This window comes from Lacerta agilis, chromosome 2 (genome assembly GCF_009819535.1).
Source record: "Lacerta agilis isolate rLacAgi1 chromosome 2, rLacAgi1.pri, whole genome shotgun sequence".
Classification (NCBI taxonomy): Eukaryota; Metazoa; Chordata; class Lepidosauria; order Squamata; family Lacertidae; genus Lacerta; species Lacerta agilis.
Window position 1 is genome coordinate 47,977,970 of NC_046313.1, and position 27,629 is coordinate 48,005,598.

A 27,629-nucleotide genomic window follows, 5' to 3' on the forward strand; every position below is an offset into this window, starting at 1 on the left:
TCTGTTCTGACCCAGGGCAAGGGATGCAGGGGGCATGTTCCTTATCCTACATGGAACTTTTCTGTGGAGAAAATGATGAAACTACTTCAGGCACAATGCCGTTCCCTGGAGCCTGACAAACCAGTCTTTGGAGTTTTTGCAGACTTCCTTCGATTGTCTAGGACTTGGACAGAAAATAGACAAAATTTCAAGGGGTTGGTTGAAATCACTAAGAGAGGAGCTTTTTTCAAAATTAATGAAAACAAACCGAAAACTCTTCTCATGGAGGCTCTAGTTGTCGGAGCAGAGTCACTGCTCTGTGTCCTACACCTGTACCCCAACCCATTGTTCCCTTAAACTCAAGCACACACTGCCAGTCCTGGGAAAGAAGTTAAGGAGTGCTTCCTCTCTGACTGAAGCTGAAATTAGGAAATGCAAGCCTGGCTCCTCAAGGGAGGTGGGTGCGTTGAGGACGAGTGGCTGTGTGTTTCCTTCTCTCTCCCAACTCTGGAACTACCTTTAGAAGTGGGAAGAGCAACACAGCTGCTGTCCCTGAGGGGGTTCTCATCTGCGGAGGCTGAGAACTCAGTGTCAGGAATTGCAGGCAGGTCTTCTTCACTCCTCCTTCCACTCAACCCCCAAGATGTAAGGGGGAGGGTAGAGTCTTCAATTGTTGCTTAAAATGCTTCCAGAGAATCCAGTGGGAAAGAGTTTCCTGAGAGAACACATCCATGACAAATTTTTAGAGCTTGTTGATGGTACTTGTTTTATCTGCCAGTTTTATTCATGTGTTTTTATCTTCTAGCTTTTTAATTATGTAAACTGCTCTGCAACCAGTTTTGCTCTGGTGAAGGGTAGTATAGAATATATTTTTTTAATCTGTTACTTGAAATAAAAAGTAGAAGACAAAAGATCTGCTAGTTCAAGGTTCCAATGGTCTTCTTACACTACAAATATTCAGAGGCAGAGGACATTTTGGTCTTGTTCCTTTTTAAAAAAAACAGTACAATGCATATGTTCGGAATTTGACTTCTCAGTTAAGTTTTTTAAGGAGAACAAAGTCAAAGTTTATTACCTTTCTCTTTCCCTTTTCTTTACTCAGCCCCTTGATGCTAACAAGAGGGACTCTTCTGTGCCAAGCCAGCTAAGTTTGCAAAAAGAGAAGTCTCCAGAAAACGGCTTGTCACTTGTGGCCAATGGACCCAAGTTGCCTCTACAGCAAGTCACTGAAGCCATAAATGGGCAGGGCAACAAGGTTTCAAAGGAAGTGGCTAGCGACGAAAAGCCAGGCAAAGCCAACAGCAGTACAAACTTGTCTAGAATTGAGGATTACACAGATGAAGCCAGTTCCAGAGAAAAGCCAGACACCAGCCCCCAGTTGCTGCAACTCAACAAGAACGTTAAGCCAGCAGAGAACAGGAGTCTTGTCTACCAAAATAAGGACACTGAACCAGTAAGCAAAGATGATTCCAATGTGGGAAGCCAGCCAGAGAGCAGCCTCCTTGAGACGCCGGTTGAAGAAAAGCTTCCCAATGGGAGTTTGAGTTCTTCTTCTCAGTTTGAGGATGGCAGCTCAAAGCAGGACTCTGATTCAGGTAGCACCTCTGCCTCAGAGAGCATGGACCTCAGTATCTCCTTGTCTACCGACCTGTCCCTGAATAGAGGCAGTGGGTCCCTCTCTCTTAAGGTAAGAATTTGGGCTCAACAAGTGGGATATGTGTATCATGGAAACCAGGCTTCACTCAGCAAACCTTTGAGCAAGATGTCTCTCTAACTCATTCTCCAACGAACTTCCTCCCTTATTCATCTTTTGCAACTTAAGGGGGAGGATGTTAGTGAAGACTGTTCCTTGATCTGTAGAAAGGTACTGACTCAACCAACTCCTCCTCTCTTGCTGGGATGTCCAGTGGTGTTGGGAATGGAGCCTTCTTCCCCATCACTGCCTGAACTCTCCCCACCTTCAATCCCAGAGTACTTATTCTCTGACAGATCCTGCCATCCCCATCCCAGCTGGCATCACAAGGCCCATGACAACTTCTGGCCTCCAGAGGCATGTCTGATGTTATGAGAACCTGACTTCTTCTTCTGGGAGGGTGTGGGGAGGAGGTTGGCATTCTAGCACTCATGATTTCAGGAGTGTTTTCAAGCTCTGTTTGAATGCTTAGAGAACTGGCTAGCCATTAGCCACTGCTAGATTTTGAACTTTACTCTCCCCCTACACATTCTCAAAGTTACTTCAGATTAGCAAAAATTTAAATATGCTGTAAATATTTCTGATTATGCAAGTGAAGCATACTTGTGGAAAGCCTGATTTGCACTTTTGCACTTTTGGTTCCCTCTCAGAATTTGAATCTCTTTGGTAGAAATGTTCACTTCTTTCTGTTCTCTTCTCCCACCAACCCACTGCTCCTGACACTAGTGATGCTCTTCTTAAAAATAACTGTAGGATAGTCAGGTGTGCATTAAATTATGTCTTAATCTCCCCAATCCAACATTTTTTTTTCTTTTTTGTTCTTTATCTGTGTTTCTTTTGCTGAATTTATAGCATGTGATACCTAAATACAGCAAAGCAGTTTTGTCAGCACATGTTAGCATTTTACCCTCCAAGATCCTACACAGATTTGCTAAATTTCAGCTCAGAGATTGTTGCTGTCCTTGCAGTCATGTAGAGCTTGAAACTGTGTGTGTGTTTATTTGTTTTAATGGTTGATTCTATCAAGGATCAGGACACAAAATTTACCCCTACATGAGATAGCTGATTCTTAAAGTCTTTCCTGAGTTATCTTCCTTGAAGAGTCTGATAAAACCATTATTGGACAGGTGGTAATAAATCTGAATGTTGTAATATATCGTAGACCCCCTGTGATTGTTAGTTCCCAACTTTAGTCACCTTTGTTCTTGTTACGCTGTGATACATATATATAAATTTTCTTTAATGGTTGGTTCACCGTAATAAACATTTGATTGATTCCATAGGATGCAAAAATGCAGAAGATGACACTGAAACGGACCAGGAGATTTGTTGTGGATGGAGTAGAAGTGAGCGTCACTACCTCAAAAATCATCAGTGAGGATGAGAAGAAAGATGAAGAGATGAGATTCCTCAGGCAAGCTGAAAATCGGAGGGATTTTCGGGTGGGGTGGAGATATGGACACACTGGGCTTTCTCAGAATATAGTTTTCTCTATGCTTTTCACTTTCTCCATAGTTGTATGTAGTGGGATGGAACCAGGGGATTCATCACGCTATATATTTTGAGCAGTTAAAAATATGGCATGAATGTGGCAGATCTGTGAAAACATTATCTCCTTATGAGTAACAGGGAGTTACGGCCATTTCCAGAGCCTATCTGAGTGCACAAATCAAGGTTGTTGCTATATGGTGTATATAGCAGCTTGTTAGGAGTGTTTGTGAAGCCAGACCTGTTTTTTTCTGTTGCTTTTAAGTGCCACTTCCGGTGATTCTCCTGCTTAGTGAAATGACTGTCTTCAAATTCATAGGTTTCCTCTCTGACATGGCAAATGGTGGACATGAGCAGTCAAGGTGCTCATCAAGGATGGTGTGGGCCAAAAACCTGGCAGCAGCACTGCCATATAACCTGGTGCCATACAGTGAACAGCCTTTAAACTGCTCTGGTCTGTGGTCCAGAGCCCATAACTTAGTTGTTGTTTTTTGGCATAAAATCAATATAAATACTGACCTATGAGTTTAGGACTTTTTCTTTCTTTCTTTCTTTCTTCTTCTTTCTTCTCTTTCTTTCTTTCTTCTCTCTTCTCTCTCTCTCTCTCTCTCCTCTCTCTCTCCCTCCCTCCCTTCCCTCCCTCCCTCTCTTCCCCTCTTCCCATTCCCTTTCCTGAACTAGGGGATCAATAGCGACTTCACTGTAGAAGTACAGCAGTTTCTGATAAGTGTCTAACAGCAAATTCAGGTACTTCTCTCCACAGAGCTGCAAAAGCATACAAACTCTGACAGGTGACACCAACTTTCTAAACCTCAATTTAAAAATAATCAGGGGAGACCCACGACTATAGCTTGTAGCATTTGTCTGAGCCCACTCGGCTTCAGTCAGTGAGGTATGCTTCCTCAAGTTCATTGTGGGGTCATATTGTACGTCTATTTATTCAAAGTGTCTGTACAAGGAAGGTGAATAATTCAAGGCCAGTGGACAGGGAAGCAGCCCCTTCTCAATATCCTGCCTGAAAGGGACAAGTGGTGAGAAGTGTAGCTATGACACAAGGAGGCAGCAACTCCTTGAAGCAACGTCTCTGACACTAGGAACACTCAGTCAGACACCACTGTGGTTATTTTAGTATGGATTGTGCTCCTTGTCTCCCCCTCCCTTTTTTTAGTTTCCAGAGACTGTCTGTCCTGGCAGTACAGGGAAAACTGGTCCTCTGTTCCTGAACTTCTTCTCCACTTTAATCCTATAGGCGCCAGGAGCTGCGGGAGCTGCGTCTGCTTCAGAAAGAGGAGCACCGGAACCAGACCCAGCTGACCAGCAAGCATCACCTGCAGTTGGAGCAAATGCTCAAGCGCTTTGAGCAGGAAATGCACGTACGTGGCAAAGAGAAGCCAAATTCCTCTTCCCTCTCTCTTATTTGAATATATCGGGCCGCATGCTGGTGGGAAACACTGGGGGAGAGGAGAAACACACCACTCACAAGGCATATAAGTATAGCCTGTTAGCCAGACTAGGCAGGACGCTAGCCACTAGGAATGAAACTGGAGGCATGTTGGTGGAATCATTAGCTTTTCCCTGCATATGCCGGGGCTATGTGGCGAGGGGAAGGGCCATTGTAAATGGACATTTCCATCTGGTCTGGCGTTGGCTGTGCTCTGGTGCTGCCAATGTGGCACAAGGCCATTTCTTTGTAGCAGTTCAACATGCACCTTGGATGCTGGAGAGGTCTGCTGCAATGGCCCCGCTTTTGAGGGGTCAAAGATAAATGTTGTGGAAACAAAACATTAGGCCTTAAAACCCTATGTGAATCTTTCTCAGTTTCAAAAATATTCCGCCCCCCCTTTTTTTTTAAAGCTGACATTTTCTTCAGGCTGTTCCCCTCCCCCACCCCATAAATACATGTGTACTTTTACATATTCTGGAGCCCTCTGGAGCCTTTCAGCAGAACTTGTTGATGTGATGTTCTTTCTCTTTCTGTCAGTGTTGATTTTTAAATCTGGCCAAGAAGAAAAGTAACATCTCTGAAGCCATGTTATGGCATTCCTGCAAAGAATAGCTTAGCATAGGCTGGATGCTTCAAAGTGAGTGTTTCTTCCTGTGTGTTAAACCTGACAGGATAAGAGACAATGCAAGATTGTCATATTTTAATTGAGGAACAGTTTCAGCTTGTTCCTGTATGCCTTCAAATTTTACGGAAATCTTGCAGAATCAAAGATAACGAGGCACTTGCTAAAACTGCAACGCAACACATTCACAACTATTGTGGCACTCCCCATATACATATCCTTCATATGCCTAACAATTTCCCGAACTCTCTCATGCAGTTATTCCACATTTTCATTTCTGCTTAAAAGCGAGGGCACATATTTGGGGGCTGGAGTCCCTAGTTTTCTGCAGCATGTGTGCCTGTTCCATATTTTAAGTATTGCTAAAGCCAGCTCCTCCTTCTTTTCCCTTCCCAGCCCCACAGCATACAGTTAAAAGAATGGCAAGGGGTGTGCAATTGGAGTTGCAAAAGGTTATTAGGCATTCAAGGATCTGTGCCAGTAGATCAGGCACCCCCAACCTGTGGCCCTCCAGATGTGTTGGCCTACAACTCCCATCATCCCTAGCTAACAGGACCAGTGGTCAGGGATGATGGGAATTGTAGTCCAAAACATCTGGAGGGCCGAAGGTTGGGGGTGCCTGCAGTAGATTGACTGAGACTGACCTTAGGAGACCACAGGTAAACGTTTTACAGGGCTGAGCTGGGCCCCTGCCAAAATCCCCCCCACAAGGTGCCTCTAGCAATGTCATGTACTTTGCTCCGTTTACGGGAACGTCAGACAGTGGCCCCTGTCAAATCCCAGAGAGACCCTGCTAGTCAATGTAGCCAGTACTGAGCTTGAGTGACAAGTGGTGTGACTTGGTTCCTTCCCAGCCTTCCTTTAAAGTGGAGTTCAGTATGTCAGTAGCTCTGTCTGCAGCAGTTGAATGTGTGACCCACACAATGCATTTGCGTTAAGCCTCTGTTGTGCTTAAGCCTCAGTATGTTTGGAAAACGTTTCCATTTCTCACCCTTATGTAAGTTAAGATTTCTCTTGGGAAGAAAGCTTTCTGAAGGTGTGAATGTTTTTGGAGGAAGTGCAATAGCTACACAGGCACTGTGGTATGGAAAGTGGGGTGGGGGTGGGGAAGTGTTCTTTAAACCAGAGGGAGTAGTGCAGAGTTTGCACATGCAGACTGTTCCATTATTGGGTGTTTCTTCCGCCAGCCTCTCACTGAGTTGGTTTAGCCCAAATATTCTTGTAAAACTCTGCCGAAATCCTTCGCGCTGGTTTCAGTCACGCTGCTGGCAGATATTTCTCCTTCCCATGAGGAAAGGCAGGTGAGCATTCTTTCCTGTTCTGCTTCAGCCACAGCCTGTAAGCAGATGCAGCCATCTCATCTGCTTGCAGTGCTCCAGCTCATGCCCTCCAGCCATCTCTGCTGCTAAATGTGTCAGAAGGCAGTGCTGCTCAGGAGATCCAGGTGTGTGGCAGGAGAGAATGCTCCTAGTCTGCTCCCTGCCGTGTATATATATGTGAGGGAACTAGAAGACTACTGCAGCTTGTTTACTATTCTCTTCTGTTTCTGTGTCACTCTGATAGTCAGAGGTAGCTTACATAGATAGATAGATAGATAGATAGATAGATAGATAGATAGATAGATATATGACACATGGCATGCAAAGAAACAATATCAACAATGGAAGCAATTAAAGCAACTCACATTTCTCACAAATTAACCTTTTATAAATAATATTCACAAAACCTTCAGTGTATGAGCTTAATTTTTTTTAAATCACAAAACGTCTTTTTAATCCTTTTCTTCATTGTTTAGAACAGGTATCTTCAGGCTTTTTCAGACCTACCGTTTAACCCAAAGATGCATTTAGGGACTCTTTTCTTAATCTTATGCCATATATTTTCATGGTGGCAGTGCTCCTGTTGCAATCCTCCTTGGATCAGGTCAAGAACCACTAGTGGGACCCGACCCACAAGTTGTAGACCAGTGGTTTAGAAACTGGTTTGTTATTCTGGTTTCAGAATAGTGAGGCAAGCTTCCCTAGGCTTATGAGTTCCATAGGACAGAGGCCGCTACTGAAAGAGCCCTGTCATGGTCTCTCACCAGTCTTATTCCATATATAGGGGGAAAGGACTGTAGCCAAGTGGTAGAGGATTTGCTTTGGATGCAGAATGTCCTAGGTTCAATCTGCAACATCTCCAGGTAGGTCTGGGAAAGCCCCCTGCCTGAAACACTGTTGATGTGTGAGGTGCTCATATGGGAAGAGAGACTCCCAAGAACGTACTATCCCCAGGCAATGTGGTATTTAGAACTGCTAATGCTCAGAGATGCAACAAGATTTGGATATATTCAAAAAAGTTTTAAGGTGGATTCATTTTAAGTTGTACCTTTGCACTTTGCTTTATTAACTAAATAATGAAAAAATACTAACATAATCAATTCTCTCAACTTCCTGTAAGTATAAAGAAGTCTGAATGTCCTCTTTGGTCTCGTATAGACAAAGAAGAAATTCTATGACACCGAACTGGAAAATCTGGAACGTCAGCAGAAGCAGCAAATTGAAAAGATGGAGCAGGACCACACGCTGCGCCGCCGTGAAGAGTCCAAGCGTATCCGTGCTGAGCAGGAACGAGACCTTGTTAAATTTCAGGAGCAGCTGAAGCAAAGGAAGAAGGAGGTGAGAGTCGACGTTGGGCCAAAATCTTGCACAGGGAAATCTTAGGTTTAGTTGTTGGCGCTGGCCTATCTGAAAGCCCTCTCAGTCCTCCTGCTGTCATTGGCTGAGCTGCTCTCATGTCACAGACAAGCTGTACAAGGGAAGGGAAGCTGAGGGCAGAGCGCCAAGATTTAGGGGTGCTGAAGAAAGGAGGAGAGTGACAGCAAAGCAGAAGCTATGCAAATGCACACAGACAGACACCTGCCCATCCTCCATTGTCACAGCTCAGGGGCACATTCCGTCCAGGCAAAAGCACTTGAGGAGGTGGGTAGGGGTGCAGCCAGGGCAGGGAGCATGACCTAGAGATTCCTGAGGGCCAGGTAGAGGCCAAAGGGTCACATTCTGTCCCTGGGCCCTGAGGGTTCCCTACCCTTTTTTCTAAATTGACTTGTCTGTAATTATGCTGCCAGGGAAGAATGTAAAAGTAAGAACCACCACCACCCAGAAACAAGAGAATTAAGAAACACTAACAGGAAAATAGGTGAGGGTGAAATGAAAGCAGATCAAAGTGATAGTATAATGTCAGCATAAAAGTGGAGAATTGAAAGCCAAACCATCAGGTGACACACCCAATGTGATAAATCACTTTTGCTCAGACTTGTTAGGAAATTGGACCAGTAAGAACTTCTGTTTGTGTTTTTTGTTTCAAGCTCAAGAGTGACGTTGAGAAGCTTCCACGGCAACAACGCAAGGGGACCATGAAAACAAAGATGGAGGAGTTTGCACAGAGAAAGCAAGTCATGGTAAGATCTAGAGATATTAAGTCTGTGGTGTGGCCAAGACCCATATGGCCAAGGCATTTGATACCCTGCCTCCCAGTTATCAGGATGAATAAGGCAGGTTGAGGAAGCAGAATCATACCACCCATTCTGCTCTCACTCATAGAAAAAAGCTTTAGGCATCATACCAATAAGAGCATCTCTTTTTCTACTGTCTCCTTTCTTCCAGGAGCAAGAGTTTGAAGCCAAACAGGCTGATGATCTGGAACAGGCCATGAAGAATATCACCACCCAAAATCGGAAGGAGATCTGTGACAAGGAGCGAGAGTGCCTCAACAAAAAACAACAGCTTATGAGAGGTGAGAGGGTGTGTGCCCCCCCCCCCCAAAAAAAGTGGGGAGGAGATTTCTCTAACTTGGTGTCCTCCATATGTTGATGGACTGCAGCTCCCATTAGTCAGGCATGCTGAGGCTGATGGGAATGGGATTCAAAACATCTGGAAGACACCAAGTGGGGTGTGTTTCCTCCAAGATAGTTATTGACATAACTATAAGTGAGCAGGTGAGATAGTTCCAAAGACAATAGCAAAAAGCATCCCACGTCCTGTCAAAGCATTCAATAGTAGTAATATTAATGAACGATGTAATTTGGAAAGAGTAGCCAAGCAGTCTCAAGTTGCAGTTTCCCCCAATATCTTATAGCCACAATACAGCCTTGGAAGGGGGAAAGGAGGTATAGCACTTTTCTCTTAACTGCAAAGATTCTCTAACCACCTTTCTGCCCCTTCCGCATCCTTCTTTCATGCCTTCTGCACCTCTGCCCAAAGAAAATCCTGCCCTTCTTATCATCTCACCCCTTAAGTAGACCTGGCAGCACCAGCAGTTGCAGGAGTATAAATGATGTAAAGGGACAGTGACTGAGCCTGGGGTCAGACTTCATTGAGTCCAGGGTGGTCCACCATGCAATCCAAGGGCCTCATGCTGCCCTCGATGCCTTTTTGGGCGGCTCTCAGGCAGCCCTCGTGCTGCCTTCACGTTGCCTTCCCAGAGCTAGGTAAACAAAGCGCTGGGCTTTGAGAAAGAGACATGAGGGCTCTGGCAGGGTCTTGGAATCCTCCCACCTCCTTCCCAAAACCTGGCTAGCACTTTCCCAGCTTTGAGGAGGGGGGACACACCAAATGTTGGCCTCCCCCCATGTGACAAGGCAGTGTGCAGCCTGTGGGTTCCATAGTACTCTTGTGGCCCACTTGGTATGAAAAGTTAGACTGCCCTGCTCGTCTGTGCCTCTTTTTCTCATTCTTGCATACTATCCTCTCCCTTCCTTGGTCGGCTTACCCTACAGATTTGCCTCGAGTATTTGGTTAGGCTGAGGTGGTGGTTGTGCTTGGAAAGGGGAGCGGGGAAATGACAGGATTCTCCAGTAGAGAGTGGTCCATTAGGGCAAGTGGGGGATAGCTCTGCCCACCTTATTTGACCCTTAGCCAACCTCCACCTTCTTGCCTTCTCGCTGGCAACCAGTCCAGGAAGGGGCATTGCCAGTCATCTTCCTCTTCCTCCTCAGTCTCAGTGTTGCCGTTGTAGAATTTGGCAGGGAGGAGGATGGGGATACAACTAGAATTGCTTGGCCTGCTCTGCCTGTCTGGCTGCATTTGCTGTGGGTCTTGCTGCCTTCTGCCCTACTGCTCCCCATGGGCACCAGCCACCATTCGGAAGTCCCTTTATCTTCTGGAATCGCATGTGATTGATAACTTCCTTGCCTATTTCCCGCCCTCTGTGGTAAAGTGTGTAATGACCATATGCCAGGCATGGCCAAACTTAGCCCTCCAGATATTTTAGACGTACAATTCCCATCATCCCTGACCACTGGTCCTGTTAGCTAGGGATGGTGGGAGTTGTAGTCCCAAAACATCTGAAGGGCCAAGTTTGGCCATGCCTGCCATATGCCATTTTATAACTTTTTCTCAGATCGGGAAGCTACAATCTGGGATCTGGAAGAGCACCACCTACAGGAGAAACACCAGCTTATTAAGCAACAGCTGAAAGACCAGTATTTCCTCCAGAGGCATGAACTGGTCCGGAAACACGAGAAGGTAGCAGAGTTTCAGTCTGGTTTTATTTTAATGACTCTAATGCTTCCTACTGATGAGCTGTAAAAGAATTGACCTCAGCAGATTTACAGAAAATGGCCTCCCTGTTGCTTGCTTGCATTGGGTGTGTGGCTGCAACATGGTGAAGACATGAAACTATAATGGTAAGAGCCCAAGTAAGAGAGTACTGTGTATATTTAACCATAGTCAGTGTAGTCAAACATAGTACGGAGAGGAAATAACTATGGTCAGTTATAGGAGTACAGTTTTGTGCTTATCGATTCATCGACTCATAGAATTGTAGGGTTGGATGGAACCCAAAGGATCATCTAGATCAGTGTTTCCCAACCTTGGGTCTCCAGCGGTTTTCTGACTACGGTTCCCATAATCTCTGACCACTGGTCTGGCTAGCTAAGGATGGTGGGAGTTGTAGTCCAAAAACAGCTAAAGACCCAAGGTTGGGAAACACTGATCTAGACCAACTCCCGGCATTGCAGGAATCACAGCTGAAAAGTCCCTGAGAGATGACAACCCAACCTCTCTTTACAAACCTCCACTTACTTTAGGCCAGCCTTCACCATTCTGGTGCCCTCAAATGTTTTGGACTACAACTCTCATCAACTCAGGCCGGCATAGCCTCTTTCTCATGCAGTTAGTTTGTGTGTGTGTGTGTGTGTGTGTGTGTGAGAGAGAGAGAGAGAGAGAGAGAGAGAGAGAGAGCTTCAGTAGGACCGATGTCAAAGTATTCTTGCCATAGTGCCTGTTGCATTTCCATTAGCTTTTATCTGACTGGGGCCCTGGAGTTAGCCATGGTGAATCTTCATAGAAGTGGTTTTGTTTTCCTTAAACTAAACCCACATTATCTTTGTGGTCTGTTGAATATTACCCTGGGCAAATATCCAATGTCACTTTTCGTTTTGACTGTAACTTGCAACATTTATTGTATTGACTTACCTCTCCTCACCCCGCACCCCAACCTTGGGCTGCCATTGCTATTCCAGGAGCGTGAGCAAATGCAACGGTATAACCAGCGAATGATGGAGCAGCTGAAAATTCGGCAGCAGCAAGAGAAAGGCCGTCTCCCCAAAATTCAGAGGAGCGAAGGAAAGACCCGCATGGCCATGTATAAGAAGAGCCTCCATATCAGCTCCAGTGGAAGCGCCTCAGAACAGAGGGAGAAGATAAAACAGGTGAAGGATAGCACTAGAACCCTTGACGGAAGGATTCGATTTGTCGCGCTTGCGTTCACTCACTCATCCATCTATTCATTCATCTATATCCCACCTTTTTCTCCAATGAGCTCAAGGTAGCACACACAATTCCCCCCACTCATTATTTAATCCCCACAACAAACCTGTGAGGTAGGTTAGACTGTGAGAGGCAGTGACACTGCATTTGGATTCCTGCAGGCGAGGACTGTTAATCATAGAATTGTAGAGTTGGAAGGGATGGAGAGGATCATCTAATCCAACTCCCTGCGATGCAGGAATCTTTCGCCCAAAGTGGGGCTGGAAGGGAAGATTGTAGACTACACATGGAGGGTCTCTTGCTCAACAGCACGTGCTTCCAGATGCCACTGGTCCAGGCTGTTGACAGATATTTGCTCAGTTCCATCTGATATCACTGACATTTAAGCTCCAGTGCTATATAAAGCACAAGTTAATACTGCCAGAAGGTTTCAGACAGTGGGTACCTCAAGAAACCTTCCTGCAACACCTGTTGATGGTTTCATGGTAGGGTGGGAATGTCATAGCTGTGCCCCCTGCATTGCTCTGGCACCTGTGGTGCAACTAATACAAGGTGCCGTGGAATCAGATCATAGTGTGCTCACACCAACAGATATCAAAGGAGTACATGTATTTGAGGGTCCTACTCCTAGCGCAGAAGATGAGAAGGGGGCATTTCCCCCGAAAATAAACTCTTCTCACATTTGTCTTCGTTGTGCAGCATTCTAGCTCCTGGTATATATAAAAAAATGTAGGAAGCCATGTTTAGAATTCCTGCGAACATAGCCTGGTGATTTAAAACCACAGTTAACGATGGTGATGTTGGGTTGCTCCCTTCTGTTTCAGTTTGCACAGCAGGAGGAAAAAAGGCAGAAAGCTGAGCGACTGCAGCAGCAGCAGAAACATGAGATGCAGACGAAGGATATGAGTGCCCAGTGTGAGAGCAACATGAATGAACTCCAACAGTTACAGGTAACTTAACACCATCTTTTGGCTCAGCTTTAAGGTATTCTTGGGAGGGGTGTGGCATGCCACTACTTTGGCTCATAGAGAAAAGTCTGCCATCCATTCTGAAAAGTTGGTTCATCCTACCTGACAACAAAACCCTCCCAGAAATGGAAAATGTGCTTCAATATTTCTGGTTTTTGCTTCTGGCATGTCGTGACATTTTGCATCCTATCTTTCCATAAAGATGGTACAGAGCAACCCTGTGAGGTATGATAGACACGGAGAGAATGAATTTTCCAAAGCCTCTCAATGGGGTTCATGGCTGAGCAGCCTCTAACCACGACATTCATTAGCTCCAAATTGAGTGGACGCAAAAGGTTTCTGGAATGAGCATAGAATGAGATGGGATTTTGTTGCTTTTGAAGTAAATCTTGTTCTTTCCTGGTCTTGGAAAGTCATGTCGGGCTTATAAATCAAGTCAGCAGGGATGCTGGATTTGATACTGACCTTTTTGCTCTGCAGAGTTTCCCTCATTTGTTTTTCTTCTGATGTTTTAAATCTGTATAGAATGAGAAGTGCCATCTCTTGGTTGAACATGAGACCCAGAAACTGAAAGCTCTGGATGAAAACCACAATCAGAACTTGAAGGACTGGCGGGATAAGCTGAGGCCACGAAAAAAGGTGACAGCTAAAGAAAGTTGGAATAAAACTTCTAACACCATTAGATTTTTTTTTTTTTTTGCGGAGGGGATGGACGGGGGGATCAAAGTTTCAGTATTGAACTTTTGACTTTCATATCAATTTGCCAAATCAAATACTCGGGTGGGGGGGGGGAATACTTTGTGTTCATTAAAATGCTAGCAGTAATTTTTATTCCAGTCTGTATTTCTATTGGATTTAAAATTGTTTTTATATTTGAAAGTGTTTTATATGTTGTTATTGTCTGAGATGCTTCCTAAGAAGCTATTCAGAACCGCAGTGAAATAAATAAACAATTTGGATTTGGAGGAAGGTTGAATTAGGACAACCTATTTCTGAAATGTTGCAAGTTTAGGTTTTTGGATTTGTTTCTCTCCCCCTCTAATTTCATCTAATTTTGTTTCATTTTTGACAACTCATGTACATAAGGCAGGGTTGGGGAACCTCCACCCCATGGGCCAAACTTGGCTTGCCAGATCATTTTTGGGAAACTGCACCCACCCTCCACCTGACATCATACCTGATGGGTGCATGGTTGCATGCCTTGCTTAAGAAGGGGAAAGTGGCTTCCATTCCATGGAAATACTTCCCTTCTAATGCTGCTCTTTGAACTCCCCCAAACTGGAGATTCAAAGAGTAGCATGGGGCAGCCCCAATTTTCAAAGGGTTAAGGAGTAATGAGAGTTAAGGAATAATGAGGGAAAGGGCTTTTGAATTGCCATTTGTAAACAGTCCTGTACTGCTCTTTAAACCTCAGGTTTTCAGAGATGTAAGGAGCAGCATGGGGATGTTTACAAATGGCTATTAAACAGGGGCTTCAAAGTGCAGCATCACGTGACATCACTATGGTGTCTGCCAGGTCTAAGGGAGATTAAGATCTGACCCCTCCTGGCCAGAAATTTTTTCCCACCCCTGATGTAAGCTGACCGGACTCAAGGTGGCTGAGAGCAGTGAAGTGATTACAGCTTGCAGCATTTCTCCAACTGAGCTCATTTCTCTTCGCATTTCAGGCTTTGGAAGATGAACTGAATCAGAAGAAGCGAGAGCAAGAAATGTTCTTCAAACTCAGTGATGAGACCGATGGTCAGCCTTCAAGGTCGCCAAACAAGCCTGCCAAATTTGTCCCATTCAGTTCTGCAGAGGCTTCATAACCCTTGGATTTAGTGGACAGAAAGGCAATTCCTGCCTTTGTCCACAGAGAAGTTGACCCAAAGGACTGTCAGGGCTCCCTTTTCTCCTGCGCCAACTCTGATTTCCTCTTGTGTCTGAGACAATCAATGTGGCCTGAGGTCTGTTCCCCTAGAGATGAGACAGCTTCCCATTCATGTGGCCCTGGCTGGTGCTGACCAGTTGCACTTGGAGAGTTGTGGATGAGCTTCAGAGAGTAGAGCTAATGGAGTCGTGTGCAGAGTTCACACTGCTTTCTGATCCCATTGCCCAGACCTTGGGCAGTTTTATCTCTTAATCATTTGTTGAAGGGATGAATGTTGGTGACCTAAAAGATTGTTGATGGCTTGCCTGTTTAATTTTCTAACTAGTTCTCCTGTTAGGCCCAACTTGCTATGTCTGTCAGTGGATCTCAATTAACCTTTTAGTCTTTATGGCTGAACCATTTACTGCCTTGAAGCACTGGGAGTTCAGCTTCACAACTTACAAAAGACAATCAGAAATTATCAGCTTTTATTGTGGCCTCCATCTTTGTCACTTAAACAAAGGGCTCCTCCTCCTCTCCTTCTGGGGCCTAGAATCTAGGCCTTCCCATTGAAACTCCTCAATTCCTCAGCTTGTTTTGCAGTGACCCAGCACACCAACCTGGTAATGTGTGACGCACAGCCTGAAACATACAAGTCGAGTGTTCAAATCAAATCAGTCCTGAGTCAAAGGCTGACCAAAAAAAGGCAATGAGAAGCTTATGATCCAACTTAAGTGCAATTCAACAGTAGTGAAGGCTGCATGTACATGGGCAGCTGTGGAAATTGCTGCCCAGTTTTGGGATGTTAAACTTTGCACACCTGCCCCAATTAATAAGCTGTGCAGAGGCCCACACAGTTCAGATCCTAAAATGGTGGGTAGCATAAAGGTCTGGTCTTTGCTCTTCACTTTCCCCTCTTCCGTTGTGAGGCAATGGGTTTCTTTTCCCTGTGTTCATCAATAGGGAGTTCTGTCTCTCCTGTTTCCATTTCTTTCCCCAGCTCAGTTGGTCCAGAAGGCAAAGCTTGTGCTCAGGTTATGGCAAGAGCTAATGACTGCTCTTTCCAATATATTAAATATAAGAAAAGTGCAAATGCCTTGTAGCAGCAAATTTACAACTGGCCTAAGGTTAAAGGCATCTTGTTTTGCATCATCTCATGTGAGTTTCATAGCACATCAATTGCTAGCTTTTCATTTTTGGTTTTTAAGGTCTACTACTGTATAAACTATTGGGTGTGCTGTGATTTGAGAACATGATGTTGGCATAAACCAGCATTTTGGCCATTGTGTGTCCCTTTGCTGCTACTTTTGAGTTTGTAGCAAGCCAGAATGATCCAAGTAAGAGGAGGCCCATATAGCAGAATAGAATGTGATGCATTTGAAATGCTGAAGATAATCAGCATGTCATTATCTTTAAGTCTTCCAAAGGCTGTTTTTAAACCAAAGATGCGTTATTTTCCCCTCACACCTTGCCCACTCGCCAATTCACTATTAAAATAAATATTTCAGGAAGTGTCAAGGCTTTATCAGTTTGACCAGTTTGCATTTCCCTAGACATTAAATCTGTGTTCAAGTCTTGATGCTTTGCACATTGCAATTCACATAATCCTCCATCTGGGTCAGCTGTTTGTGGTAAATGCTTAAATTTGGTACTTCAAACAAAGTCTTCACAGTTCATTGTGCCATCTCAAAGCACTTAGGTTGGCAAAATGCTCCAGTGTTCCTTTTTGTGTATCACGCACTATCTCTGTATAGGAAATAATGCTTTTCTTTCCCTGTCTTCCTATAAAGCCATGTTGCTGTTGATGTGATTTCTGTTCTCAGAGGTAACTTGCTGGAATGGAAGCAGAGGTCTAGCAAATGCATCAGCTACTGCCAGGCTGCAGTTTCACTGTCTTGTTTAAGAGACTCCGGGTTCTTTTTTTTCTTTTTTTTTAGAGGCTAGAAAATGTGTACCCAGAAACCATGGGGGTACTGTCCTGTTCTAAATACCGGTAATTGTGTTTTGAGATATCGCCGGGTGAGACTGCGAGAAACTGGAACAGAGCCTGTAAATGGGTTGTGTTCTGAAAATTCAAAGATCCTAATTTTCTCCAAACCTGATAGCCAATTTCTGTTCTAACTTTATGTTGCAAATTTTTGATATTTTGCATTGTGCACAGGCTTGTCTATGTTGTGGACACACGCACATGAAGCTCAATCTCCTTATAAGTCAGCCAGTAGTTCATCTAATTGTCTTCATCCTTGGCCAAGAAATCAAACAAGAGTTGCTAATTTTAATACTGCTGCAAGTTTGTGTGTGCTTATCTTTCTTTGTGTGCCAGTCTGGTCTTGACTGCTACCCAGCGCTGCTGTAATTTTACAAAAGTGCAATATTTACCTCGTTCAGTGTTGCAAGGATGTCCTGCTCCTTTTGTGGCAAGAAAGTTTCACTTTTCTTTATTTTTTCTCTTTCCCTAACCCAAACAATGCCAACTTTTTCTTTCTCTCCCTTGGCACAAAACTACAATATTTTTTTACAATGGGGGGAGGGGGCTGATTCTTCTACCCAAAAGGGTTTTCTTTGGGGGGGGGGGAAACCACTATGATGTAAATAATCTAATAAAAACGTTACCACGGTGAGCGCCTGCATTTGTGTCCTGAACACTTTGTTGTACTTGTTGCCTGTGGGTTTTGGTCAGCAGTGCTGACTTGTATTTGTACATAAACTTGACTTGAGCATAATGGAATTTGATTCCTGCTTACTGAGATTCAAAACAGCCCACAATCAACGGCTTTCAGGCTCTGAACCAAACAAATTTATCTTAAAATATATATTGTCTCATTTTGAGAATGTGTGCATTGAAATGTGTTGGTAATAAAGCTATTAATTCTCAAAGCTAGCTTTGACCAGCTGGAGCTGTTTTTAATTTTCTGCTGCTAAACATCCAAGAATAGCTAAAGGGTGACACTGTTTGGCGAAGAGGGAGACCTGCACTTACCATCAGCCGTCACATCATCTCCCATTTTGAATCTGCTGCCCTTCTGTTTTCATATTAGCAATTACTTAGCACCTACAGTGCCTATAAAAGCATGTGCAAAGTCTTGGGATGAAGGGCCTCATATAGTCACCTAGCCATTTATTATACAGCATGTGTGCTAGATAGTGTTTTCATGTAGAAATTGATGCGTCAGTCATCTTTGCTGAGTAGGGGTTCCACAATTCCCTCAATGCGATGGAGTTGCTGGGAATTACATGACATTGGTTTCAAAATTCTGCATGGCACAAAATACAGCGCATGCAGAGGGAATATTGTGTTGAATATCGTGCTTTTGAGGTCAAAGAAACCAATAGATGTTGTTGTCATGGCCCTCAAGTAGATTGTAATTGATCAGAAAGCACAGATGTTGTCATGCCTAGCCCTGAAGTTTAGTAAACATCATTTATTATAAGTAGGAACCAGTTGTTCTTTCTAGGAGACCTTACATTTAAGAAAATGGTACCTAAAATGCACACATGTACTGAAATACATGGAAATGGTAAGTTTCTTCCATTACATATTACATGGTGTAGACATTTGACATAGATTCACATGTTGTGCTATTTTACAACTTCGGCTTCAGATACCCACAGTTTCCCTCTGTTTTTGAGCTCCAATCCTTGACCTGGAGCTTGAGGAAACCAAGTGAGATAATACAGAGACTGTCAATCAAGTCTCCTCTCTTACACACACACACACACACACACACACACACACACACACACGAGCAAAACCATTTGTTGTTGGGCAGGCTAGCTGTTGTATGATCTGTCAGAGGTCACCAGCTCTGATCCATGCTGGATTTCGGCATCATTGTTGGCCCTTCTGGAAAGATAGGAAAGGTGGCCCAGGTAGGAAAGGTGGTCGACATTTTCAAACATTACACCATTAAGTCGGATTGGTGGCGCTGCAGAGGGGTTGCTTGGTGCTTGTTGGTGCAGCACTTTGGTTTTTTGGATATTGAGCAATGGGCCCATCAGTGTGTGGTGAGGCACCTATGCACATGCTTACAGACACAAGACTTGGCCCAGATAGTTATTCTGCTATGCCACCACCATGCAGGAAAATGTGGCGTTTCCAGGTGACAAATTCCAGAAGGTGTTTTCTGTAACCAATAAAAAGTCGTCTTGTAACCTAAACGCTAATAAGTGGTGTAAGTTTCTATGGGCTAAATAAAGCCCATTAAATGTGTGGTCTCTTAAACTGATATATGTACATACATATAGAGGGGGGGAGGTTTATGTCTGGGGTAACAGAAGCAGATGGCAGCAGATGTATCCTATTTCTGTGCAGAGAGAAAATGAAAACAAGATCCAATCAGGGTGGAAGCCTTTTCAACTGATATACTGAAAGCCAGTGTACAGGTAGAATCCAGTACATGAGAGCATGTCGGATATTAAACTATCTTGTCATATAGCTTGATACAACAGCAAGTCATTATGGGCTGGCTTAAAGCTCTGGCTGTTGTGGGATAGTCATGGGAGGAGACTAAATACCCTGGCAACAGAGCTAGAGCAATGCTGTGATGTGTTGAACACAACTCAGTGATCATTCTGTTTGCTGCATATGTAGACTTCTCTGAATTTTGACTATTTTATGCTGTTCCTTTGCCCAGAGCAAAATATGCATGATGCACCTACTGGCAGAAACTGGCTTTAGGTCACACAAGTCTAATTCTTTCCTGATGCATAAGTAGTCAGTGTATATTCCTGGAGCCTAAAGTCTGGTGTTCAAAAGGAGGTGTATGGCCACCAGTTTTAGACAGTAATCTTTTAAAGGAAACCAGATGTTCTGATGCGATATGTACTAGAAATAAAAAGCAACACAGTTCTCCAGTAGTCTATAACTATTAACTTCAGCTATAGACTAAGTAGAACAAAACAGCAAAAACGTGTTTTTTCCAGGGGTTGGGGGGACCTTAACTGAGGAATAGAGTAGGGTGGGATATTATACATTATTTAGTAGGCCCAAGTTTATGGGGGTGCCAAGAGCAACAGCTAAAAAATGAAGCAGGGAGACTCTCTTTCCATACTAGTATTAGAATTCCAGACCTGATGGAAGGGAATAATTAAGTTGATTTTAATATTTATTGCTAATCAGGCTGCTATTAAAAACAAGGTGTGCAGAACACTCAGGTTATTTGTGGCATTTCTCTAGCAGCACCTTTCTCCTTGCTGTCCCCCCACCCCGGAAAAATCCAGTTCCTCCAAAATGGAATCTTAAGCACCTGGTTTAATTACCAAGGCTGTGTGAGAGCAGCTGATGGAGAATCTCACTGAGGAAAACAACCTGGGCACACCTGCATCCATTTTCAAATCAGCTGGTAGAGGTGGCTTCTCTTTACCTCTGAAATTAAAGCATAGTTTGGTGGCTTGCTGAATATGAGATGCACCATTAACAAACAAACAAAAAGGTAAGAAGGGCTTTCACTCCCTAACCCTCTGTTGCCATCCTTTGTGGAAACCTGTAGTGCCCTGCTGCTCAATGATGCAATGGTAGATTTTGAAGTTCAGGTGCCCTTTGTGACTAGTCCTATAACTACACTCCCTGGACTCAAAAGCTTGCTCCCTATTTTGTGACATTTTGGGTGGTGATAATAGATTTTGGAATTGCTCAAAATTGAAGAGGCAGTTAAACCCGTAGCCATTTAAATTTCTGCGGCCATATAATGTGCATTTCTTCAATGTGTCCATTAGAGGGCACCATATTAAAACTTAAAAAGTTTTGAGAGACGTTCCTGTCATAATCTGATTTATACTTAAACGTCATCAATAAATGGTGTGTTTTAAGGGTTTGTTTGTTTTTTAATCTTTTGAGGAATTTTTTGAGATAGGGCAGTTTGATGTGAAGATATGAGTAGGGACTAGCAAAAGGACTGACCAGTTGTGCTGCTGCAGGAATGTTAAATGTTGGTATCCTAGCGCTTTAACTATGACGTCACCCCACTCCCTCAGAGGCCAGCATTATGAAGTCAGCAGCAAGGCCATTGCAACTTTCCAGTTTAAAGATTCTGGAACGATTCCCAGTGGTGGTGTGAACTGAGCCACACAGAGCTGGTATTTAAGCAGACAGTGGACACCCAAAAGAAAAAAGGGGGAAATAAAGGTGAGGGGAAATAGAAATGAGGATTATTCAAAAGGACTTTGTGAAGAAAAGAATTCAAGCAAGCCAATTGAGACCTAAGTAAGTTTAAGCTTTGCTTTGTTGTTAACCTGGTTATGAAGAGAAAAACACCAGCAACCCTATTAAAAAAAAACAGCAGATGGCAGAAATGACTAGGTTTGTCTGCCTAAGAAACTGGAATGTGTATTCTGAATTTAGAATTTAGCTCCTAATTTGAGGATTACCTGAATGATAACTATGTCCATACCTGTCTGATGAGGCGATTTCAGGTGATTCAAAACTCAGCTTTCCTTCCCTTCAGAAATGACAATTGATGCCCTTTCCCCATTTCTCATACTATTCTTTCCCTGAGGGCTGGTGGAAAATAACTATCTCCATAGGCCTGTTTTGCTCAGTGGGGCAGAGCTGAGGAACCTGTGACCCACAGATTTTGTTGGACTAAAGCTCCCATCATGCTTAGCCAATCCCCATGGTGGTTGGGACAGTTGGCAACTGCAGCCCAACAAGAACAGGAGGGCCAGAGTTTTCCTCTCTTTGAGGGGGCAGAGTGTGGAATAATGCTAAAGAGAGAGACCGACTGATGTTACCAGAAAATTACAAGGTACACATGTAGCTGAGGAGTAGTCTCTATGACAGGCTTTTACAATCACTTGCCTATGAGGGCACTTTAATGGAAAAGCAGCTAAGGTTTGTTGTTGTTTTTATGTGTCTAGGAAGCCTCTGACTAGATAATATAAGCTGAGATTTTATGACAACTTGAGTATGTTAAAGCCAGTCTCATGAGTTGTTATCTTAGACTAGCTTTTTCTCAGGTATGAAATCCCAGGGTGGGGTTATGGTTGGGCTTACTGCAAAGGGTCACCATTCTGTTGCCCCTGTTGCCTTATTCTTTATGAAATAACAGTAATCCAAGAGCACTTTTCTTTCAACAGTGATAGAAACATCTTGCGAAACTTTTGATTATGAATACAATAACAGGTAAGTAAACTGGATTGTTTATTTATTTGTTTATCTCCCACCTTATTTTCCAGGGCAGCAAACCAAGCTGAAAACATACAATTTTTATCGGTAAAAGCAACATATCTCACCTACTTTTGCTGACAGTCATAAAACACCCAAGATTACTATATAAGCATAGCAACAGCAGCAGTCAAAACTGGAGCAGCATTGAGCAAGCCATAAAACAAAAGATTATACCCAAAAAAAGCTTTTTGAAAGAGCTATGTTTTTTGCCCCCTCCCCTGCCCATACAACAACAATACGTTAGTATTAAGCAATTTTCATGCACAACAAAAAAACGAATGCACATGAATTTTGACAGGCAGTGGGAACATCCTAATTCCTGTACCATATACCCTGGAGTCTAGGTGCTTGTTAACATAAATACTGGAGGCATATGATAGTACTGATATACACGGATGGTTTCCACCCCTGTTGGAAGACAGTCCTTCTAACAAATAAAATCTCATCTAGCTTAATCAGCACTGAGAGGCATTCTGATGCTTCCCGGTAAGTGCTTTCCCATTGATCTTTAGCTTTATCTTGGCCTCATGCCAGTTTTCTTGTAAGTGGTGCACTGGAGTGGCTTTGTGATGGAGGACAGAGATATGGAAGTGGGATTTATTTTAACAAGCTGCTGCGAGGATAAACATTATTAATCTCAATTAATATTAAAACAAACCAAGGGACTGCTGACTACATGTTGGTCACCAAAAGAAGGCCAAAGGCGTGTGTGAGTGAGTTTGTGTGGTATTAAACTATATATATAGAGAGAGGTAGATTGATCTTACGCTTTTGTTCTTATCGCTTATTCCCTACTGGAATAAGGTGCCTAAGGGTGTTGTGGATTCTCCAAAAGCTGTTGCAAAACTGGTCAGGTTTCATAGAAACAAATGTTAAAAACAGTGATTTCTTCATAATGGCAGAATCTCGACTAAATACCCAGTGTCTATAATCAGTTATTTTACACTTCAGAAGCTTTTATCTAGGTGCAATTAACATGTTCGTTTAATTAATTAATGAATACCCTGTGTTGAAAGGATATAGTTATGGATGAGTGTGCAGGTGGTATGAAAGTTGGGAAAACTAATTAAAAATGCATTGAACAAAATTATGCATATTTTGTTCCATAAGAACAAAGCACTGCATACTGTTAACACCCTTAATTCTTAGCTAAGCTGGTGAGAATGAAAGTCCAAATGTATGTCTTCCAGATTTTAGTGAAACCATATTTTTCCTTTGTTATGTCTCCCGTATCCTGCAGAAAGGGTTGTGTAGGACACAGGAATTTATGGTACAGTATTATCGGCTGATAGAGTTGCCAGGTTCTCATCTGGAGATGATGATGACTGTAAAATAGGCTCTCTTCCTTTTCGCTTCATTTATGCTGCAATCTTATGCACACTTACTAAGAAGTAAATCTCATTGAAATCCATGGGATTTACCTCTGAGTAAACATGCTCAGGGGCGTCTGCTGTAAAATTCCTTTGCATTTGCATCGGAATAAAGTACTGATTGCAGTGTTGCTATAGGCCAGGGTGAGGACTCTGGGCTTCCAGATATTGCTGGACTAAATTTCCATAATCCCCAAGGACTGGAGCTGATGGGAGCTGCGGCCCAACCACCTGTGGAGGGGCACCAGGTTCCCTATCCCCAGCTGAGGCCATTTCAGAAAATACAAGGTACTCTGATTGGCTTCTCTCACCTCTCCATATCTCAAGAATAGGCCATCTGTCTCCTATTCAGCCATCAGGTAGACAGAACACAAAAACTGAGGCCTAGTTTTTTTTGTAAATCCCCAGAGCCCCACCTTGATAATATGTGTGTGTGTGTGCTCGTGTGCTCCTTGGACCAATTAAAATTAGAGATGCCATTAATTACATCCTATGTCTGAGCTGAGAAAACTACATTTCTCCCTAACACCAAACTTGCTTGCACTGAAATTTGAAATTCCAGGGATGGATAGCAGTTCTACTTGACATAGGGAGTCTGTCCAGTTTTCTCCAGTTGTTGTGTAGGAGACAGACAGGGTTAAACACATAACAGTCTGCTTGCCAGAATTTAAAGCTGTCCTTTTAAAACTGAAGCTGGTACAAATGTTACAGTTCAAGGACAATTCAAGTCAAGTTTATTGCATTGCTCATACTTTGTAAAATCATCTAGGGCATTAACAGATGATGCAGCCATACTATGGTGCCTCATACTATACCACACCACAAGGCTCTTTTCCCACCCTTCTTTCCAACCTGTTACAATGCAGATGTGCAGTGGCCTTTACATGGTCCCCCAAACAATGCAATTGCTGCTTCCTCCATTTTTGTTCATGTGTTATTGGAGGCTGTGCAAAGTTCTGACCAAAGGCTTTCCTAAAACTGTATAACATGTCATACAACTAGTACCAGCACACCCTTTGGAGGAATGTAATTTGCAAATGCTCTTAAAAAAACCCACTTGGATCACAAGTCCTTCCAAGGGCCCCAATTGGTACAAAAGCAACACATAGAGGTACAGTAGTAGTTACAGGTAGGTAGCCGTGTTGGTCTGCCATAGTTGAAACAATTTTTTTTTAAAAAAATCCTTCCAGTAGCACCTTAGAGACCAACTAAGTTTGTTAATGGTATGAACTTTCGTGTATCTGAAGAAGTGTACATGCACACGAAAGCTCATACCATTAACAAACTTAGTTGGTCTCTAAGGTGCTACTGGAAGGAATGTTTTTAATTTTGTTTCATAGAGGTAGTAGCAATTACACTACTTGGTGCTAATGGATGCTAACAGAACTAAGTCTCTGCAACTAAAGAGGTTATAGAGATATGCCTTGCTGTATATTAAATTATACTGTTCTGCACTGAGTGCTGTTGCTGCTGAAGAAAGGGGGATGTGTTTCAGTTGCTGCCAAGGGCACAGATGAGATGTTTATAAGGGAATCCAATTAATCTGAAAGTCAGTGATGTGCCAGCACTAAATCTGAATTCACTTTAAAATGTAACTAAGCATTCCCGCCACAACACTCCTCCCTACAGGGATGTGTCTGGGACCTTCATTGGACAGCTTTCAGGGAATGCTAAAGATGCACTTATTTACCCCAGCCTTTTGACACCTGAGGTGCATTTTCCCCCCAGGACCCACCCTATTTGGTTTCAACTGTGCTTAATACTGAATTTTTAAAGTCACAGGCCCACAGACCTTTTAATGGAAACAGACTGTTCAGACAGAGGTCCTGGAATATTCTGGGGGCGGCCAGTCACCCCTCCATGGCCCTGTATATTACTTCATTTGGCCTGTGGTGAAGAAGCACTGCGGTCAGTGTCCCTAGTGAGTTTGCAACTTGCATGAAAGATACAAACAGCTGCCTCATACACTATGTGGAGCTGAGTGAACACTGTTAATCTATAATATATGAAGGAACCGTGTAGATACAAACTCCTATTATTTGTTGCAGGCTTCAAGGGGTGGGGACGAGGGGCATTTTTAGTCGCCAGCCTGTGTGTCACAGGCGAGTCCCTCAGTGGAGGGTACAGATAACCTGCAATTTATGTGCGGATTACGTTCCAGGGATGGCGCATAAAGCCAAAATTGTGTGTAGTCAAAACAACCCTCTGAAAAACAGAAAACGCCACACAAAAACTGGTGCATGACGACTGTGTTGCTTAGTCATCCTCTTCCAAGCATAGTATTGCTCCAGGAGATGATCGGACAGGCTTTGGAAAACGAAAGAAATTTGCAGATGACATGGTTGGCCTTGGTTAAGCTTCAGAAGTTGATTGTGTGAACTGATTTGCTGCTGGTGGTTTTTGTTGTGAGAAACATAGGTGATTGGCAACTGCCACTGTTGTCTCACAGCTGGAGCATTTCTGGATAAAGTCTCAAAGTGTCTGTAAAGCCACATGCGATTTTGAGGCTTTGTTCAATAGAAGGATGAAAGTCAGCCATCAATTCATTCATGTGTTTTCATGTGCTTGGGAGAGCAAACTGATGCAGATTCCAATTTGCTGGCATATGCTGTCCATCATCCTCATCTTTGTCTTCTGTACATGATCTTAGCTGCTGCTCTTTGTCGCCAACTGGGGCTGGCATTGAATGCCTTCACAGGCTGCCCATCCTCAGCAAAAGGCTGGGAGCCTTCTGTCACAAAGTGAAGCCATCAATAGGCATGCATTTACAGTTCTTATCTTCAAGCAGTAAGTTTATTGCCTTCTCAGTCTTGTCAGGCTCCTGGCTCGTTGTTGTTGTTCAGTCGTGTCTGACTCTTTGTGACCCCATGGACCAGAGCACGCCAGGCATGCCTGTCTTTCACTGCCTCCTGCAGTTTGGTCAGACTCATGTCGGTAGCCTCGAGAACACTATCCAACCATCTCATCTTCTGTTGTCCCCTTCTCCTTGTACCCTCAATCTTTCCCAGCATCAGGGTCTTCAGGATCAGTCCTTCCAGTGAGCACTCAGGGCTGATTTCCTTCAGAATGGATAGGTTTGATCTTCTTGCAGTCGGTGGGACTCTCAAGAGTCTCCTCCGTCACCATAATTCAAAAGCATCAATTCTCCTGGCTCATTACCTTCAGTTATTTGAGCACTTGTTGCCACAGCCTCACAGATTCTCTCTCTCTCTCTCTCCCCCTCCCCCCCTGATGGCATAGCTGCTAGATTCATTGTGGCCAAAATTGCCCAAGGTGCAAACAGACATATCAACTCTCAAGCAGTTCAGCACAGCCAAGACTCAGCTGGACTGGTAAAGAAAAATTGATTTATATGCGTTGTATGTGCGATATAACATTGTGCCACCATCCTGGAGTCCCGTTTTTTTCTCTACCTGTTTTCCCCGTTTAAATTTATGCCGCTTTAAACTGAAACGCTTCTTTTGAAGCGTCTAGATCCAGCGTTGGAACCAGTCGTTGTCCTCTTGTATTGCACAGCAGCTGAGGGCCCTGGTTTATGTTTCGGGGCCATGCTTTTTAATCTCCAAGGCCTCACGCACCCTCTCCCTACAGACCCCAACACGATCCCTAGGTGAGTGCACAATGCCGGGTGGGATTGCTGAATCCACCCCTCAAGACCCACCCGCTTCCTTTATGGGGGCGGGGCAAACGTGTAAAGTTGAAGCCGCGGGGAACAGGAGATGGGGCGACGTTTTGCAAGGGGGATATTTACTTCATAGGAGGGACTGAGGGAGAGTCGGCCTCCCTCCGGAAACCAGTTGCGCCGCCTCCTGTCGCGACAAGGAGCGTTTCAAAGTGTGGCAATTTCAGATTCAGACGAGGATTAATTGGTGCCTTTTCCTCTTCTGAGAGAGAGGCGACGCCTGCGTTTGACCTCGGCTGCTTTCGAGCTCTCTTCCTTCACTTAACAGAGAGAGAGAGAGAGAGAGACAGAGGCGGGCGGGCGAGTTGGGGGGTCAAATGGAGGTTAAAATGTTACTTGGGATTGTGTGGAAAAGACTCGCTCCTCATATTAATCTAGGCCATTTCCCCCTTGCTGTTCTTGGTTATGGGTGACGTGAAAGAAAGGAAAGGATCGTGCGCGGGTTGGTTGTGTTTCTCGCAGTGAGCAGAAACGTGTGGATTTGCCGACCAGCTCCAACTTCCCACCCGTGTTCCGGCCACAGCTGAAAAGTTGCGCCTTTGCTTCCACCCCCCAAAAGCCCCCACCCTCTCAGCGGCACAAGCGAAAAGCATGGCGCAGAGAGGGGGTAGCCGAGCTGG

The 27,629-nt window shown here is 43.9% G+C and overlaps 1 protein-coding gene across 2 annotated transcripts in view; it reads left to right on the forward strand.

The window, feature by feature from the left end:
* Positions 1-16,303, forward strand: part of STK10 (serine/threonine kinase 10) — a 66,568-nt gene extending 50,265 nt beyond the window's left edge. For both annotated transcript variants that reach the window (XM_033139942.1, XM_033139943.1), the window contains 11 exons: positions 1,082-1,666; positions 2,956-3,086; positions 4,410-4,533; positions 7,704-7,883; positions 8,573-8,665; positions 8,871-9,000; positions 10,606-10,730; positions 11,729-11,917; positions 12,800-12,925; positions 13,469-13,582; positions 14,611-16,303. In XM_033139942.1, coding sequence (XP_032995833.1) covers positions 1,082-1,666; positions 2,956-3,086; positions 4,410-4,533; positions 7,704-7,883; positions 8,573-8,665; positions 8,871-9,000; positions 10,606-10,730; positions 11,729-11,917; positions 12,800-12,925; positions 13,469-13,582; positions 14,611-14,751 — 1,938 coding nt within the window. In that variant the 3' untranslated portion in view covers positions 14,752-16,303. The remainder of the gene's footprint in view (positions 1-1,081; positions 1,667-2,955; positions 3,087-4,409; positions 4,534-7,703; positions 7,884-8,572; positions 8,666-8,870; positions 9,001-10,605; positions 10,731-11,728; positions 11,918-12,799; positions 12,926-13,468; positions 13,583-14,610) is intronic.
* The last annotated feature ends 11,326 nt before the right edge of the window (positions 16,304-27,629 follow it).